Below are 17219 nucleotides of genomic sequence, written 5' to 3'. Positions count from 1 at the left end.
TTTCCTGTGTTGGAAGATGTTTTATTATTGATTCAATCTTATTACTTGTTATTTATACATTTAGGTTTTTTAAAATGTCCTCATAGTTCAATTTTGGTAAATTGTATGTGTCTAGTAATTTGTCACTTTTGTCTAGGTCTTCCAATTTGTTAGCATATAGAGTTTTATAATACTTAATGATACTTTATGGCATTTATTATAATGTCTTCATTTTCATCTCCAATTTTATTTGTTTGGGATTTTTTCTTTTCTTGGTTAGTCTAGCTAAAGATTTGCAAAATTTTTGTTTCTTTTTAAATAGCCAACTCTGTTTCACTGATCTTTTGTATTAACTTTATAGATATTCTTCCATTTATTTCAGCTCTCATCTTATTTCTATCTTTCTACTAATTTTGGATTTAGTTTGTTCTTTGTCTAAGTCCTTGAGATGCATTGTAGGTTTTTATATTTTTTTTAAATGTAAGTACCCATTACTATAAACTTTCCTTTTACTACTGCTTTTGCTGTATCCCACAAGTTTTATATATTGTTTCCTTTTTAACTTAAAGAAATTTTCAAATTTTTCTTCTGACTTCCTTGATAATCTGAATGAACAGTTTATTCAAAATGGTTACTCAGTCCTCATGCATTTTTATAATTTCTTGTTGACTTCAAGTTTTATCCCACTATGATCATAAAAGTTACAGAATGTGATTTTAGGGTTTTTTAAATTTAAGACTTATGTACACTAATATATGATCTATTCTAGAGTTCCATGTGCTGATTTTTTTTAAATGTGTCTGTAGCTATCAATACCATTTGATCCATAAGTATACTTTAACTTGGACATTTCTTTATTGATTTGGGGGTGAAGTGGATTCTGGATGATCTCTCCATTGGTGGAATGTTGAAATCCATCACTATTATTGTATTGGAGCCTATTTCTCCCTTTAGTTCTAATAGTATTTGTTTTATAAAATTGGGTGTACCAACATAAGGTATGCATATATTTGCAATTGTCATATCTTCTTATTAAATGATGCTTTGATCATTAGGGCTTGACTCTTGTATTTTTTCTCTTAAAGTCAATTTTTTTTCTAAATTCTTTATCCAACATTTCAGATATTTCAATTCTCCTGGAATCTGTTGCTAGAGAGTTGTTATGTTTTATTGGAGGTCTCATTCACCTTGTTATTTTACAATTCTTATACTCCTATTTTGAGATTTGTGCCTCTGGTGGATCAGATCTCTAGCACTTTTATGGGGTGCCTTCTTAGTAAGCAACTTTTTCCTAAAGATGTGTTGGTTTGTTATGAAACACTGGCTTTGACTCTACCTGGGCATTGTAAGTGTAGTTTCCCTATTGCTTCTTTGGCTGTGATTAATGACTTTGGACACAGTACTTTCCATAATTGAGTCCAAGAAACCCACAATCTCAACGGGAATGTATGAGTGGAGATATTCTAGATGTTTAAGTAGATGTACTGTAGACCACAGTATGGCAGGAGTTTGTCACTGTGTGGCTACTCCTACAATAGCAGTGGCAATCACTGTCAGGCAATGGGGGTTTCCTCAGGCAGTGTTGGTGCTAGCTCTGCTACTAGCAAGGGCCTCTGGCAGTAGGAGCTTCAGCAGTTGTGAAGGCTTCACAGGAAAGCAGAAAGTGAAGCATCCCCTCTGTGGTGCACATGCACAATGACAGCAGTACATGGAGAGATGGGGTGTGGGGGCAGGGCAATGGCAGGTGCCACATTGATGGGGTGCCAATAGGAAGCATATTGTTCCTTTTTTGCTACTTCAGTGGCAATGCCCACCTGGGAGCTGGACTTTGGATGGAACTGAATAGAGTTCCTCCCAGGGAGCCCCCATTGGGTATACCTGGGTTTGGGGTATACACTAATGGTTTGACAGCCAGAGCTCAAAGTCTCCTGGGTTTGGGGTATACACTAATGGTTTGACAGCCAGAGCTCAAAGTCCCCTAAGGGGCAGAGTGACAGCAAGAATCAATGTTCCGGGCTGGGGATGTGGCTCAAGCAGTAGCGTGCTCGCCTGGCATGCGTGCAACCCGGGTTCGATCCTCAGCACCACATACCAACAAAGATGTTGTGTCCGCCGAGAACTAAAAAATAAATATTAAAAATTCTCTCTCTCTCTCTCTCTCTCTCTCTCTCTCTCTCTCTCTCTCTCTCTCCTCTCTCACTCTCTCTTTAAAAAAAAAAAAAAAAAAGAATCAATGTTCCCTTCTACCTTCCTATAACTGGTACCTGGGTACAGTGCAAGGGGAAGAGCCAGAGGGAACAGGGTGGGTGCCTGCCTTCAGTTTTGGCACCTATGTTGATGATGATGATGCCCATATGCCACTGGCCACACCCTTGATTTCAGAGGACAAGCTCCTTGATGTGAGTCTTGAGGGCTTTGCCCTCTGTTGCCCTTCTTGTTATAATATTCACCTCCTATGGGCATAGGTCAGTTATTCTGCTGGACCAAGTTGGGATCATGAGGAAGCTACCCCATGAGCTAGTGCAGTGAATGTCTATGGGGTTCCAGAGATGGGAATATGAGGGATTTCTGATGCCTAGAGCAATCTAAATTCAGAAAAAGCTCCATTCTCAAGATGGCTCTTGGCTTTAGCACCTTGAGAGTTTGCTGGGAGATGTAAGATCCTTTCCCAAAGCAAGGTCACTGACAGATTTCATGTAACTTACATAAATGAGCTGTAAGCTTATGACCACTGTGACACTTTACTGTATCTAGGATTTCTAGCACCTACATGGATAGTTTCCTGGGACTCTTTCACCCTTAACCCTGCAAAAGGGAGATTCCCCCTCCCCTGGTTGTGGAGCCTGATGGCACAGGACAGGATGTTTTGTTTTATTCCTATGCTATTATCCCTTAATCTCCGAATAAGCCTCTCCCTGATTTCCAGAGTACTCCCATGCTCCCTACCCTCAAAATGCAGCTATATCATGTTGCTTTAATTCATTGTGAGGGAGAAGGTAGCGAGTGTCAGGCATCTCCCTTCAGCCATCTTGTCCTTCTCCAACCTAGTGATTTTAAACAAGGAATAGTGAAGCTACACATGTCTCAGGGGATTGTTCTGAGGATTAAGTGAGTATTCAACTCAAGAAATGTTAGCCATGCTGATGGTGATGACAATAACGAGGGAGGATCGGTCTTAGTATTCGGTCCTTTGCCACACAAAGATCTCTCCTGACTGTGACCTCCCATGTTGAATGCACTGGCATCACCCAGACAAAAATGCAGCTTTAAAAGACAACAATGGTGAGCTTTAAAAGCAAACTGCCACAGACTAGTCTTCCCTTAAAGTGCATTGCCTGTGTTCTAGCAGGACAGAGGGTTGCGTGTCTCCCATCCCTTAGTTGTCTGCCTTGGTTCCCTTCTAGTCTCTGTGTGCTTTTGGCATCTTTATTTAGAGAGACATCCTAGAAGTCTCCTCTCCTAGAGCAACAAACACCTCAAAATCTTCTAGAAAGGATCATAGCTGAGGCCTGACATTTTGCCATTGGCCCTTCATCCCTTTGGATGTTTTTATTTCCAGACAAGCTACCAACAGCCATTTTGAGAAGAATTAAGAGAAATTTTTTTTTTGGTTTGTTTTTAATGCCTAACCAGGATTTTGACCCCTCTTTCCCCCAAGAGAACTTATTTGATTTGAAATCAAAACTAATTTGTTGGGGAAGGGGCACAGATTGGGGAGCCTATAGAAGGAAATCTAGGAGGGAAACCTCAAGACTCCTAGAAGGCAGAGGGAAAGCTAAATACAGAGCGTGTCGAGGATTAAGTGTTTAATCTGCAGCCTTTCCCCACAGATAACCTGGTTTGTCCCCAATGACTAAGCATGCACAGAGAAGGTTAATTGGATATAGCATGGGAGATTTAAGTAGGATTAAGGCAAAATTCTCTCCTTGTACTTGCTACTAGATGGGCTCTTGGAAGGAGGGTAAGCTTTTTGCTTGCCAATATTTGCCCCCTCGAAGTGGTCATCTCAAGCATCCACCATTTTTGTTTGGGCCTCATGCTCCCATTTCCACATTCATTTTCCATTTCCTCTCAGGTCCTTGCCTACATTTTTGTTGTTGCTTTTCTTGTTTTTGAAAAATATTAGAAACAACAGAGATTGGTTCTAGAAGTAGGATAGACTTCACCATTATGCAGAGCAGCAAAAAGATGTGGCCATATGGGCAGATTAGATGGTGCTCAGTTGCATATTTGTGTTTAGAAACAAAAATATCAGAAGCAACGGAAATATTAGAAACAATACAGATTAGATTAAGGCTTCAGGAGGGGTTTCCTTATAGTTCTTTTGTTCTGCCAAGAGAAATCTCAAGCAAAATCTGCTTCCATAAACTGGCCACATAGAAATCCTGTTCTGTCACTTTCCACTGTCTCTAACACTAGCATCTAAACACTAGGGAACAGCTCATCAGTCAGTCCTATCTTGCTCTATCTTCTACTTTGTTGCTCTGGTTGAGCAACATCTGGAATTGCTGGAGAGCTCCCTGGGATGTGAACACCTCATTCCACTGGCTCAGGTATTGGCAAACAGTCACCCGTTAGCACAGGTGGATGGCAGTGACTTGACATACCCTCAGGATTCACCATTTCCTTTGCAATCATCTAGACAGTGAGAGAGCAACCTGCCACTTGATTTGGTATAAACAAGTGTCAGTGTAAAGATTCTTCAAAATAGATGCAACAGGAGAGGGAGACTCAGAGGAGCCCACACATCTGGGTTACACACATACATACTGTATATACAGTAGGTACTCAGTACAGTGGTTTGACATATATAAGTACACAGAATTCAGAATCAATGCTGGAAGGAAAAGGCTCATGGAGGAAAAAAGTACAAAAAAAAATGTTTAGAACCCCTTATTATTGACTATGAGAATGTATGGATGACCCTCCCTTTGCCCTTCTCTGGCCCCTCTGTCTCAAGATTTCCTAGGATTGTTTCTGAGCAATCATCCTCAGATTTCAGGGGACAGGGGGAAACCCCCTCAAACTCTCTTCCCTCCTATAGGCACCATATTTGTCATCTCAGAGGGCAAGGATATAGAAAGGGGGGAGGCCAGGGGAGGAGAGTGCTGAACAGTATCCTGACATCTACCCTGTAGAAAAAGTGGAATCCATCCTTCATTGATATTAGCCTAGGATCCTGTCTCAGAAGTGAGGTTGAATCTCAGCTGTGTCACCCATGAGCTGTATGACCAAGGTGACTTTTTCATTTCTCTGCTCCACAATTTCATCATCCATAAAATGGGGATAGCTAATGCACTAAACTCTTACTAGGTTTTGTGAAGATTAGATGTGTTAATATCTGTGAAGCATCTAGAACAATCTCTGGCCTCTACCAAATAGTCAATTCTGTTTGTGTACAATAAAATATACAATAAGAACAAAACAAAGTCATAAAAAGAGGGGGCAGCCCTTAACATCTAGAAGCTGAACTGACACAGCCAGACCTTTTGTGTTCTGTAGAATATAAACAATTTGGCAGATCATCAACATCAGGCAAGGCTGCTTTGGGTATAAGGGATCAAGAAATAAGTAGGATCACTCCAGGATCATGTCTGAACAAAGACAAACACGGTCCAACTCAAATTCCCAACTTCCTATACTCCTAGCTAACACGAGTAGTGGTTTGTGGTTTCGTGTATATGGCTTTATCATTTATCTTTCTAGGTAAGATATATTAAGAAGCCCAATTACAGAATCACCCCTGCTTTGACAACATCTAATATGAGCAAACCTCTCCGCCTTAATTCCTCCCCACCAATGACACAATCCCAGCCCACATCTTCTAAGTCCTTTCTAACGCCTACCCACCGAGACACTACACAGTTCCCCACGGTTTGTGTGCTCCCTCCCTGCAAAGGTTAATGAACCCATTGTCAACTACAAGTGTGTTCCTGGTGAGCTCTGGCACCACCAACCACTGTATGTGGCAAAACCACTTCAGAAGAAGCAAGGGACCCTTTGTGTTAGATTATGAAACATGACATTTATATGCAAATAACTTAAGTAATTGTGGGATTCCCCCCCCCCAATAGTTTTGAAGCGTTGCCCTAGAAACAGCACTGATCTGGGGCATGAGGGAAAAAGAAATGAGCATTTACTGAGCATATCCTAATTGAAAGGCACTGGGAGAGGTGCTTAACCCAAATAATTTAATCCTCAGGATAACCCTGGGCGGCAGATAGTTGTTAACTACATTTTACAGATGAGGAGGTTAAGTATCAGAGAAGCAAAATAACTTGGCCAAAATCATGAAGATCTGGTTAAGGGGGCTAAATATAATCGTCAATATTTAGTCAGCAGCAAATTCCACCGGGAGGGGGCACAGCAGAATTTTTGTGATCAAGTGTTTTTATAGCAATGTCACTAGAGGAATGGAAAGACAAGTCAGGAGCATACCCTGCCCTCAAAAGGGGGTGAGGATGTCAGGCGAGTTGAGGGAGACCTGGCTTTTTCTGCCTCCTCCCTCCTCTGTCATCTGATCATTACAATATTCCTTGGCTGGTTGAAGACAGTCTGTGTAGAAGCCACAGCCTCTGCATTTTTAATTTTAATGTCCCAAAGAACTAGCGAAATCAGAACACATGAATCCCCAAAGAAGGCGGAGTGCCTGAAGAGTACATTTCCAACTTTACTCCCCCTCGAGCTCTTCCAAGTCAAGTGTTTTCCACTCACAGCCCAGAAGTGATGCTGCCACTTCCAAGCCATGTACTCTCAGCTCTGAACCCACCCTGGACAAGGTGTTTTGAATCTGTATCCACTGTAGAGTGGGCAGTTTGCTCAGAATGCCACCCTCCTGCCTGCTAGCTTACATAGGATATTCTATTTTCCTAGATTCTGATCACAGCCCTCTGCTATAGATAAATAGGCCATTTAGGACCAGCTAATCTGTCCATGTTGCCCCAGATCTTTTGTAGCATACTGGGCAAAGCACATTCTACTTCTAGGGTCAGACAGCTTATGCCTAAACCTCAGCTGACCTCCTACTGGTTATATGACCATTAGCAAATTAGGAACACGTCTCTGCATCAGTTTTATCTAAAAACAGGATAACAATAGTGTTTTCCTATAATGGGTTGTTTTGATTTCCCTTCTGTCATCTATTCTTACAACAGCCCTTTTAATTCCTTTTAGAAAGCTACCCCTCTTCCACTCAGTGATATAGGTCTTTGCACTGTACCTACTTCAAGCCTTCGTGGGTGGCAAGGTGATCTAAGCCTGGCTAAGGGATGATCACATGATCCCGTGTAAGACAATCAGGGTTGGCTTCAGGACTTTAGCTAGACTACCGTAAGACACCCTCTTTCCATTAGCTGTAAGCTTAGAGCTGCTAGGAGTTATCTTTTGGGAGAGCCTTGTCCAGTCCTTCCAAAGGTAGGTCTCCCAGCCCTAATGTGACAGAACCATCTGGAAAGCTTTTAGAAAAGTGTAAATTCTCTGTACCTTCCCCCCAAAATGGTTTCAGTCATCTAGAATGAAGCTAGGGAATCTGTTTCTATAAAATTCATTGGTTATCATTTTAAGAGCATTAAAAACAGTATGGGCAAATGCATCCCAAATGAAAGGGCTGAGCACAAAAGAGAAATGACAGTAGTCTCCACTTACCCCCAGTCGCGCCTTTCATAGTTTCAGTTTCCCACTCAACTGTGGTCTGAGAATATTGAATGAAAAATTCCAGAAATGATTCATAACTTTTAAATTACTCAATATATTTCAATAATTACTCTATTTTATTATCAATTAGTGTGCCTAACGTATAAATTAAATTTTATCATAGGTATATATGTATGTATATATAGGAAAAAACTGTATATATAAGGCTCAGTACTATTCCTGGTTTCAGACATTTACTCTGGGTCTTGGAGCTTGTCTCCAGAAGATGGGAGATACTACTGTAATCTTTTTAACAGACCATGCAGACCTGTGTTGCAGGAAGGGAGTGCATGTCTGGGTATACAAGTTGCTCTGAGCTGGTGCAAGCTCTCTCTGAACTCAGGCCCATACAATCAGGCAGGGCTATATGCATGTAGCTGTAGGCTGTTATACATAAAGGATTTTGTGACCAGGCTCTGGTCATGGATCATCTTCAGACTTGCCATGGAATCCCTTGATTCCTTCCACCATGAGGAGGTTAATTCTTCTGCCTGTTTTTCCCACCCCTCAACTAAATGTGAGAAATCCCAGAAGGCCTGAACAGCCTTTAGAAAGAAAGCCCCCTGCATATCTCCTCACTTCGGGAGCTCCTTCTTGGCTACAGCAGTTCACCCTGCGCAGCTGGAGGAACTGGATGCACAATGCTTCCAAGTTTCACAGACACAAACGCAGGGATTTCAGTCTCCTTGTTGTGGCCTGCAGGCCTTGCTTAGCATGCTCCCCCAACTTCCCTCTTTTCTTTTTACAGTATTTTACTTGGTTCTTTTCCCTTCTGTGTGAACAGTTGGTCCTTATAATCCCCAAGCAGCTTGTAGCTGTTTTGTTACCGTCACTCCACATGGCCGCACATTCAATTCCAACAGGCACATTGGTTTGGACATCCCTTTCACATAGCTGTCAATTTGTTTCTCTAGGCTCTAGGCTGGAGTGACAGTTATTTGGGATTTTGTTTTTCTGTTTGTTGCTGAAAATGTATCTTTATCACTCCCTGCTGTGGTTATTGGGGTGATTCCTCTGCTTTAACAGAACAAGAAAATCAACTTTCAAGAGCATCAGACAGAGGTAAAGTTCTAACATCTGCTAATAAAGAATGGCTCCAGACAACGAGGTCTGCATTAGCCTTGCAAGGGTGAAAGTGGCCATGGGCCTGCCTCCAAAATGCTGTAATGCTATACGCACGCCCTGCTGCCTCTGCCTTGGAACCCTGCGAGCCACCATCTTGAGGATATCAAAGGAAATACTTTCCACTTCTAGAGCATGCCAGATCCCAGTGGTACTGCCACACAAAACAAGAACTCTTCCAAGTGACTGGAAATGCTATTCTCCCTCTATTACGGGAAAGCGTAAATAAATGGGAAGAAGTGATTTGGAGAAATCAACAGGAGAACTGTTATGTGAAACCCAGGGCACTGCAGTAGTAGCCACAGGGCTGTCCAAAAAACCAGAAATCTTTTAAGAGAAGAACATTGAGACTGAGCACCCATGGAGGAACATTTTGCTGTCTCCAAGAGATTCGTATAGTTTACTGTGTCTCAATTACCTGAAAGCACATCCATACTCTGTGCTGGTGTGGCTGGAAAAACATGCCCATGGCACTTGAAAGTTCCATGAATGATTCTGAATACATTTAAAGTTTATAATACAAAAACATTACAATTCAACACTCCTCTCAGTGGATGTTGGACAGGTGTGAATTCAAGAAGTGTTTGTTTCCCATCTGTGGCAGGTACACAAAGTGACAGTAAGCATTTAGACTCTTACAGTAAAAATGTAAGTACAATTACTATCTTTTACAAATCTGCAAGAAATTGAAAAAAAAAAGTGTTTTACTGCAGATGGTTTGAGAAACACAGATACAATGAACATCTGTATTTGCCTCACTTACCTTCAATTATTAATAAACTGGCAGACACAATCTTTCATACAGAAATGCCCATGAAGAAGACATGAAGTTAAGCACCTAAAGTTTTGCTATTGTTTCTTTAATTGGCTTCTACTTACCAATGTATCCTTGCCTTGGAAGCAGTGTAACCAGAAAGTCAAGAGGCCCATTTTTCATGTTTATATTTCCTATTACATGGATACTCCAAAATGTTTGTATTCATTCTAGGCTTATACACAGGAGACAAATATCTTTCCCATTCCTATGAATACTTTTTTTTAACTCAATTCCAAGTTCTCTGGTATACCATTTTGTAAGCAAGTCAGTTATTTAAAAATGCCCTCATTACAGGGGTTGGAGGGAAATGGAGGGGGCATGGGGTTATAAATGATGGTGGAATGTGATGCTCATTATTATTATTCAAAGTACATGTATGAAGACACAATTGGTGTGAATACACTTTATATACAACCAGACATATGAAAAATTGTGCTCTATATGTGTAATAAGAATTGTAATGCATCCCATTGTCATATTAAAAAAAAATCCTACTTCATTGGAGTGCCCAATTTATGTATGTGGTGGAAAAGTTGTAGTTTTTCTTAAGCCTCTCTCCTTAAATCTTTCCAGTTTTCTAATGGGAGTACTTAAGGTAGTTTTATGTGTGTTCAAAAACTTTTAAACATATTAAGAAAGTAATAGGATGGAAATTCCCTTCCTTATTTAGAAATTCTACTCACATTTGCAGAACAGAAGGTAACATAACTTTGTTGTGGATATTTATCAAGTCATAGGAAGAATTTACATAGAGCAACTTCATTTAGCTGTTAATGAGGAAAGAGAGTAAGAAAATGATACCAACTCATTACCAAATTCAGAAAGCTGGAAAATTTTATCCATGGTGACTTTGATTCGAATTGCATCAGCAGTTTGGACAGTCAATTGTGCTTGGGTAAAAACTTTGTTTGAACATAAATTGTTTTCTGGATGTTTTGCTAAAGTCTTTTAATGTCTAATTCCCACAGCCTCTCTATGAGGGATTAAGAAGTACTTACGACAGTGAGTTCAGAGTCATTTGTTTCCTCTGGCTTTGAAAGAAAGGGCCACACACACCCAATTATTGAGCTACTCTTTTTTTCCTCTTGTAGCTCATCCAAACATTCTATTATGAAGTTGAAACATTTCAGTTACTGTAATTTTTTCCTAAAGGTCCTGGTTCCCACACTGAAATGCGGCCTCTAAAGTAAGATGCAGACTCCAGTTCCCAAAAGCTGTTCCAAAACACACTCGTGGACTAACCCTTGAGAAAGGGAACTTCAAGCTCTACTTGCCTCCTTTCAGAATGAGTCAGTCTTTTAAAAAGCAACAAAAATGTGAAATCCCTTGATGAAGTGTTTTTGAAGTGCCCTGGCCATGTCTGTAAGAATGGTCAAATATTATCTAACCGTTCACTTATTAAAGTGGAAAAGAACTAAACTTAGCACAAATAGAGGCAAACTGCTCCTTGGTGGGGGTTTGGGGGGGGGAAGCTCATTGATACTTACAGAGGGAAATGGAGCTTCTAGGGAATAGGAAACTCTTGGGGTGTGGTGGACAGAAAGGAATATAAATGAGGGAAATGGAGCATCTAGGGAATAGTTTTCTCTTGGTTGGGGCAGGGCAAGACATCCAAAAGTACTGAACTCTATAAGAATATGACAATTAGCAACAACATATGGCCATTGGAACTAACTCCACCCATCTGGAGAACCCAGATACCAATACACTAGAGAATCAGATTTGAAAGAAAGAAATATATATCTCTCCACCAAATACATTAGAGATTTCTATACAATTTGAGGTCCCTGGACTTTACCTTCAGGACAGTATTCTGACTTCAGCCTTCTGGGTCAGGAGGGCAGGTGCTTAAGACTAATATTCTGGCAGAGGAAGTGGGCTTCCCCTGCTATGGTGTAGAAGACAAAGCACAATGATGATGCCCAATGGGTAAAGAACAAGATGCAGTTAAAGAAAAATCCATGCAGTAATAAGGGCACCTGCTATAAATTCACTGCTATGAGCAGTGTGCTGTGCAAACAGATTGACATACAGCTCCCTCTTACCTTTCAACCACTCACCAAGGTAGGTGTTATTTCCATTTTATGGACAAGGACTCTTGAGACAGAGGAATTTTCCAAAGGTTTAAAGGCAACATCTGCATGGTTGTTAAACTACAAATTCTACTCTCTTAATGTCCTGGCCAGATTACCTTGTTATCCAAAAGGCTGCCTGAGATGAATCAAGGAAGCTAACCTACCTGGAGCAGGAATTATAAGAGAACCGTGGCCTCTAGTGATGACCAGAATTACAAAATACATAGAATGTCAATTTATTATCAAAATTAGGTCAAACGCACTTTAACACTTCGAATTCATGTAATAAGTACCTGAGTCAGGTGAAGTTCCCAATGGACCAGTCATCTGAGGAGACTCTTTAGTCATTGTTGTGTCTTGCAGGAGGTCTGCATTTGGAATTGATTTCTAAGTTGTTATAGCATGGTCGGGAACAGTGGTGGCAAACTCATGTTAAGGGAAACTTGATTTCTAGAAAGTACAATGTGACCTTGAATCAAGTCTACGAAGTTATGGTGCCTACCTAATGTAGAGTCTGACTATGAAAGTGGGGACACAACCCTTTTCGCCACTTATCCTTTTGAGAATGGGATTAGACCTGTGAAAACTAGAAAATATAAGGAAGGATAAAGGGGAAAGGAGTAGTGTGCATTTTAAAACACAGGCCTACTGCAATGTGATGGGTACTTCTCACAGTTTTGTTAAAAACTGGGATTTCTAGATGGCCCCAGAGTTTCCTTGGAGTATAATAAACACAGAGGCCTGTGCTGAAGGGTGGAGATATCACATCTCCAACCCCTTCTCATCAGCTTCATTTTTCTTCATTCAGAATGTCGGCTCTATGAGGCCAAGGGGTTCTGTTTTATTCACTGCTATGTCTAGACCAAAGCATGGTACTTACTGTGTACGTGTATTTGTATCTGTGCATAAATACAAACAAGTATAAATAATTTTTCATTGGGTCACTGACAAGATTTCAAATTATTCAAAGAACTCTTAATTGTAGAACTTTCAAGAACCAGATAACCATAGATAATTCAAATAGAGATAATCCTGGGAACAAAATGGGAAGAGGACTATGTTTTCTTTAAAAATTTAGCGAAATTTCAGAATTACTAATGCAGTAGCAATTCCAGTTTGAGAATTAGTCTTCAGCTTGATAGATAGCACAACGGTCAGTCCCTGAAGTGTGAACCAGGGTCAGTTCTGGAGCGCCTTTGATGATGGATGAGGTTGTCAAAGTGGTCATACACTTGAGTCTTTAAAATAAAGAAATAACAAGAATAAAGCTGGTTCTGTAATGTTACTCTTTCTGTATGTACCTGTGGGTGGCCAGAGAAACAATGATTGATTACTGGTCCTAGATTCACCAGCTGAAATAAAGTGCCTTAACTTCTGGTTGAAAATGAGTTCTGTCAATGCAAAACAAGAGAAGAGAGTGCACATTCACTTCTACTTCAGAAACATCTTTCAACTCTACTGAAATTCGCCCAAGACTTAAAAGTTTTCTTTTAAGACAGGCAGAGAGTTTGTGTAAGTATTTTTTTTTAAAGAAGACACATTTCTTCAAATAAGAGCAATACAAAGGGGTTATATAAATTTATTTCTCATGTAACAATTGATTAGTTTAGAAAAATTCCCATTTTCAATGTTAATTCCATCTCATTTTTTAAAAAGTCACTAAAAGGACAAAAACCCACACAAAAATACAATCTGTATCTGTTCTATATTTACAGATAACCAGTCACTATTAAGGCACAGATTGATTAAAAGTTAACATTTATTCAAATAATCCAAATATTTTGTGCATCATATAACACCGACAACTTTGTATACTGTAGTGTCATATTCCCTTATTGCATCAAGAGAAAGTGAAATAACGTCCAGTGTTTTTTTTATTTTTAGCCACCCTATTTAATCTATTTTAAGTGGGACAGTTTTCCCTTTGGCATAATATCAAAGTCTTCATAAAACTGCTGTCAGCTGAATACTGCAGATTCATTCCATCTTCCTTCTAATGCAAATACAAATGGTAGAGAGCTAGGAAACAAGCTCCAAATTATTATTATTATTATTATTATTATTATTATTATTATTATTATTATTATTTTGGGCAGGGGGCAGGTCTTATTTAAGAAAAAATTAGATAATCAAGTTATTGGACAGGAAACAAATTGAATTGTTATTAATCCGTCACAGCATAAGTCAGGGAGCTGCACATGATCATCTGTATACATGTGCATGTTGTATTTGCAAAGAGAAGGATTACTCAGTCCTATATTCTTAAGCAGATTAGGTGTAGTTGAGGAGGGCAGCCCCTTAATGCCAGATAAAACTGTTAATATTATGACAGGCTCATGGTCTGTGCCTTCAAGGTTATATAACCCAAACTTTTTAAGTGAAAAATTTTCTGTGTGCAAAATATCAATTCTTGCTCTTTAAGGGTAAGACTTAGTCTTGGGAAAATGTCAGGAGTACCTCTTATCCCACATGTGTGTCATTCCCCCATGGTTGTGTAAGTTCATCTAATTCCTTTGGCTGAGAGCCCATGAGGGTGGTTTATGTCCACATAGAAAAGATACTGAACATAAATAATTCATTACAGGTAATTGACAATATTTCCTATGGGAAAGTTTTCCAACAAATGAATATAGTAGAAATATTGCTCTGAAGAAGGAAAGGCACTTGAGTGATTTTCTTCACTGATGGAAAACCCTTCATAAATCCGCAATAAGAAGTCTGGAAAGACGCAGGAACCAACGTTGCCCGATTTCTTGGACTTTCACAGTATAAGATTGTAACAATAAATCTAGCCACTTAGAAAGCAGTCTTTTTTTTTTCCTTCAGAATTCAGCAATCTTTATAAACTAACCCTGAAGACTTAAATAGAGCCTTTCCATTCTTAACAAACATAAGTGGACAGTTTTAGGAAAGTCCTATGACCATACAGAGCATAGCTAATGTGTGCATCATAAGAACCACAATCTTTTCTCTTCATAATGGCAACAGTGCTGTCTTGTCAGATGATTATTTTTCTTTTTAAATAAAGTGACAATCTAGGGCTCCAGTTATTGAATGCCGTCCATTCTCTACCATAAATCTCTAGTAAATATCAATTTCATCAATTATGTACTGTATGCTTATAATATCTAAAAATAAAGTTTGATATAAATAAGTGTCCTTTACTGGCAGTATGCTAAAAAATAAAAAATAAAAAAACCCAGAAAAACAAAAAACCATCCCTTTGCCTTCAGATAACCATTAAAATCATTTTAGCATTATAGGCAGCAGCTAAATACAATGACTGCAAAGGGTTAATATTGCAAAGTCCATTTGGTCTGTTTTTTTGCACCTGCTACTGTGAACTAGTTCATTGCTATGTATTTCTAGGATGCTGACATGAATGAACAACAGAATTGGCCCATAACCAAGTGGACTCACATTTCCCAAAGTCACAGAATATTCTGCACAGAAATCAATATCCAGTACCATTTCAAACAAAAAAATGACTAAATCTGATCCGTACCAATATGTCAGGTGACATAATTAGAGAGAAAAGTTCCACAGGACAAGAAATTAGAATATGTAAAGTGCTGAAAGGCCTCAATAAGTATTTTAAAGCAGTACCAGAAAATTCCACTTTGATTATTTTTTTTAAAAGCCCCAAATACCAAAACAAGCAAACACAATAACTTCTAAGTTTTCTGGCATCCCACATGTCAATTTATCCTTCATTTAAGTACAAAAAAAATCAGTGCATATGTTATATAGGTAAATAAAAACAGGAAATAAAGCCTTATCCTCAAATTCTGTCCCATTGCCATTTTAAAAAAGCAATCCACATTTGGTATTTTGTATGGCAAGATAAGAACATCTTCTCTCTTTTCTTCCTTTCTGCCACAAAGTACAGGTGCAAATAAGATACTTTGGTCCTGATACCAGACACCAGAGTGCTGAAGATGGTGTGAAGTGATGGCTGTTCACAGATCTCCTGCATCCAACTCTACAGTTACTTGTGGGCATGTGCCTAGTGGGGACTGCTACCAGCGGCCACTGACACTGGCCATGTCTGAGTGGTACTGACGCGGTAACCTCCCACTTGCTCCACCTTCCAAGAAAGAGGTGCGTGCATTTGGTGGTTCAAAGAGCTTTCTTCGGTTTTTATTTAGTTCTAGAGAGAGGAGAAAAAAAAAATTGTTAGCTCAGTCCCATGAACTTCAGGATATGGCATTAGAGCTCAGAAAATGGTGTTGGAGTAGGTTTGGGGATAAAAAGTCAAATCTGGTGTGTGTGGGGGGGGAACAAACCAAAATCCTTTCAGTTAATGGTCAAGACATTTCTGAAATTCTACTAGAAAATCTGATTGTTAGAGGCAGCATATGGTAGCCTAGAAAAGCAAGGACAGCAAATAGCTTTTACTGTAGCTCATAAACTCCCTGGGAGATTATGTCATTCTGCAAATCTTCTAACCATCTTAAACAGTTTGACCTACCCACAGGTCATTTCAGAGTGGGCAACCAAGGGTGTTAATGGTAGATGAGAGGACTGAGTACCAATGACACAGATCATCACACTTAGTGAACTTATCCATGTCAAACACAGTAACCACTTCGTTACTGAAGTCAGATGTGAAAAGACCCGATACCTGAGGTTATTGGAGGAGTACCCCAGTGAAGCCACAGCCCCCATAGTTCCCCAACTCATGAAATGTATGCTTTTTGAGTCAGAAACATGAAGTCCTCTTCAGTCAGAAATATGAAGAAGCATGTCGGGTTTCTTTGAATAAAAATTCAACTTGGTACAGCTTAGAAAATTAATACTTGAGAACAACCTATACTTGAATCCAAAACTTCAGGAAGAGTGAGGTACCCGTTTTTAATTGTAAAGAAATGAGAGTACTTAGAAAACACTGTTTAGTTTGTCTATCGCCAACTAAAGATGATTAACAAGAAAGGGGAAAAGTTCATTGAAGCAGACTTCTTCATTTATGATGATGCAGCCCCACCATCAACAGACCCTGGACTAACTCTTCATACAAGTAAAACTGTCAGACTCTGGAAATCAGTTTCTGATAAACACCAAAAACAAATATCTTCAGTTTCAAATGGAGTAGAAGTATTATGCAGTTGACTGGAAGTTGTCTTTCCTTTTCTTGAGGGTGGCTGGAACAGGTGATTCAATACCTTATGGAATTTGGCTCTTCAACCATCTATACACACCATCCCTTCTTGAATTCTGAAGTTACACCGTAATTATGGTCAGAGACATAATGCTAAGGATAAGACCACTGACAGGCTATATGTTTGTTTTTTTCTGCCCATATGGTCAGAATGATCTGGAGTTCCGAAAGATGGGTCAATACCCTTAACGTTGTCCCCTAATGCTTTCCAAAATGTGCCTTCCTGCCCTATAAGGGTCAAAGTCACAGTGGAGACACCTCTCTTTTGTTCATATGTAGTTCTTAGCAGAGAAGATAATAATGATTTACAAGCACTTTATATATGTGCTACTCAATTCCTCCCTAAAATTACCATTCTATATTTTGTAGATGAGAA

The 17219-nt window shown here is 39.5% G+C and overlaps 1 protein-coding gene across 3 annotated transcripts in view; it reads right to left on the bottom strand.

The window, feature by feature from the left end:
* Positions 1–13276: 13276 nt before the first annotated feature.
* The window catches only part of Bicc1 (BicC family RNA binding protein 1), a 300721-nt gene continuing 296778 nt past the window's right edge, over positions 13277–17219 (bottom strand). For 2 of the 3 annotated variants that reach the window (XM_026409052.2, XM_026409053.2), the window contains exon 21: positions 13277–15835. In XM_026409052.2, coding sequence (XP_026264837.2) covers positions 15705–15835 — 131 coding nt within the window. In that variant the 3' untranslated portion in view covers positions 13277–15704. The remainder of the gene's footprint in view (positions 15836–17219) is intronic. The other variant, XM_026409054.2, reaches the window with a different exon arrangement.

This window comes from Urocitellus parryii, chromosome 5 (assembly GCF_045843805.1).
Source record: "Urocitellus parryii isolate mUroPar1 chromosome 5, mUroPar1.hap1, whole genome shotgun sequence".
Lineage (NCBI taxonomy): Eukaryota > Metazoa > Chordata > Mammalia > Rodentia > Sciuridae > Urocitellus > Urocitellus parryii.
This window is presented reverse-complemented; position numbering and strand designations above follow the sequence as displayed.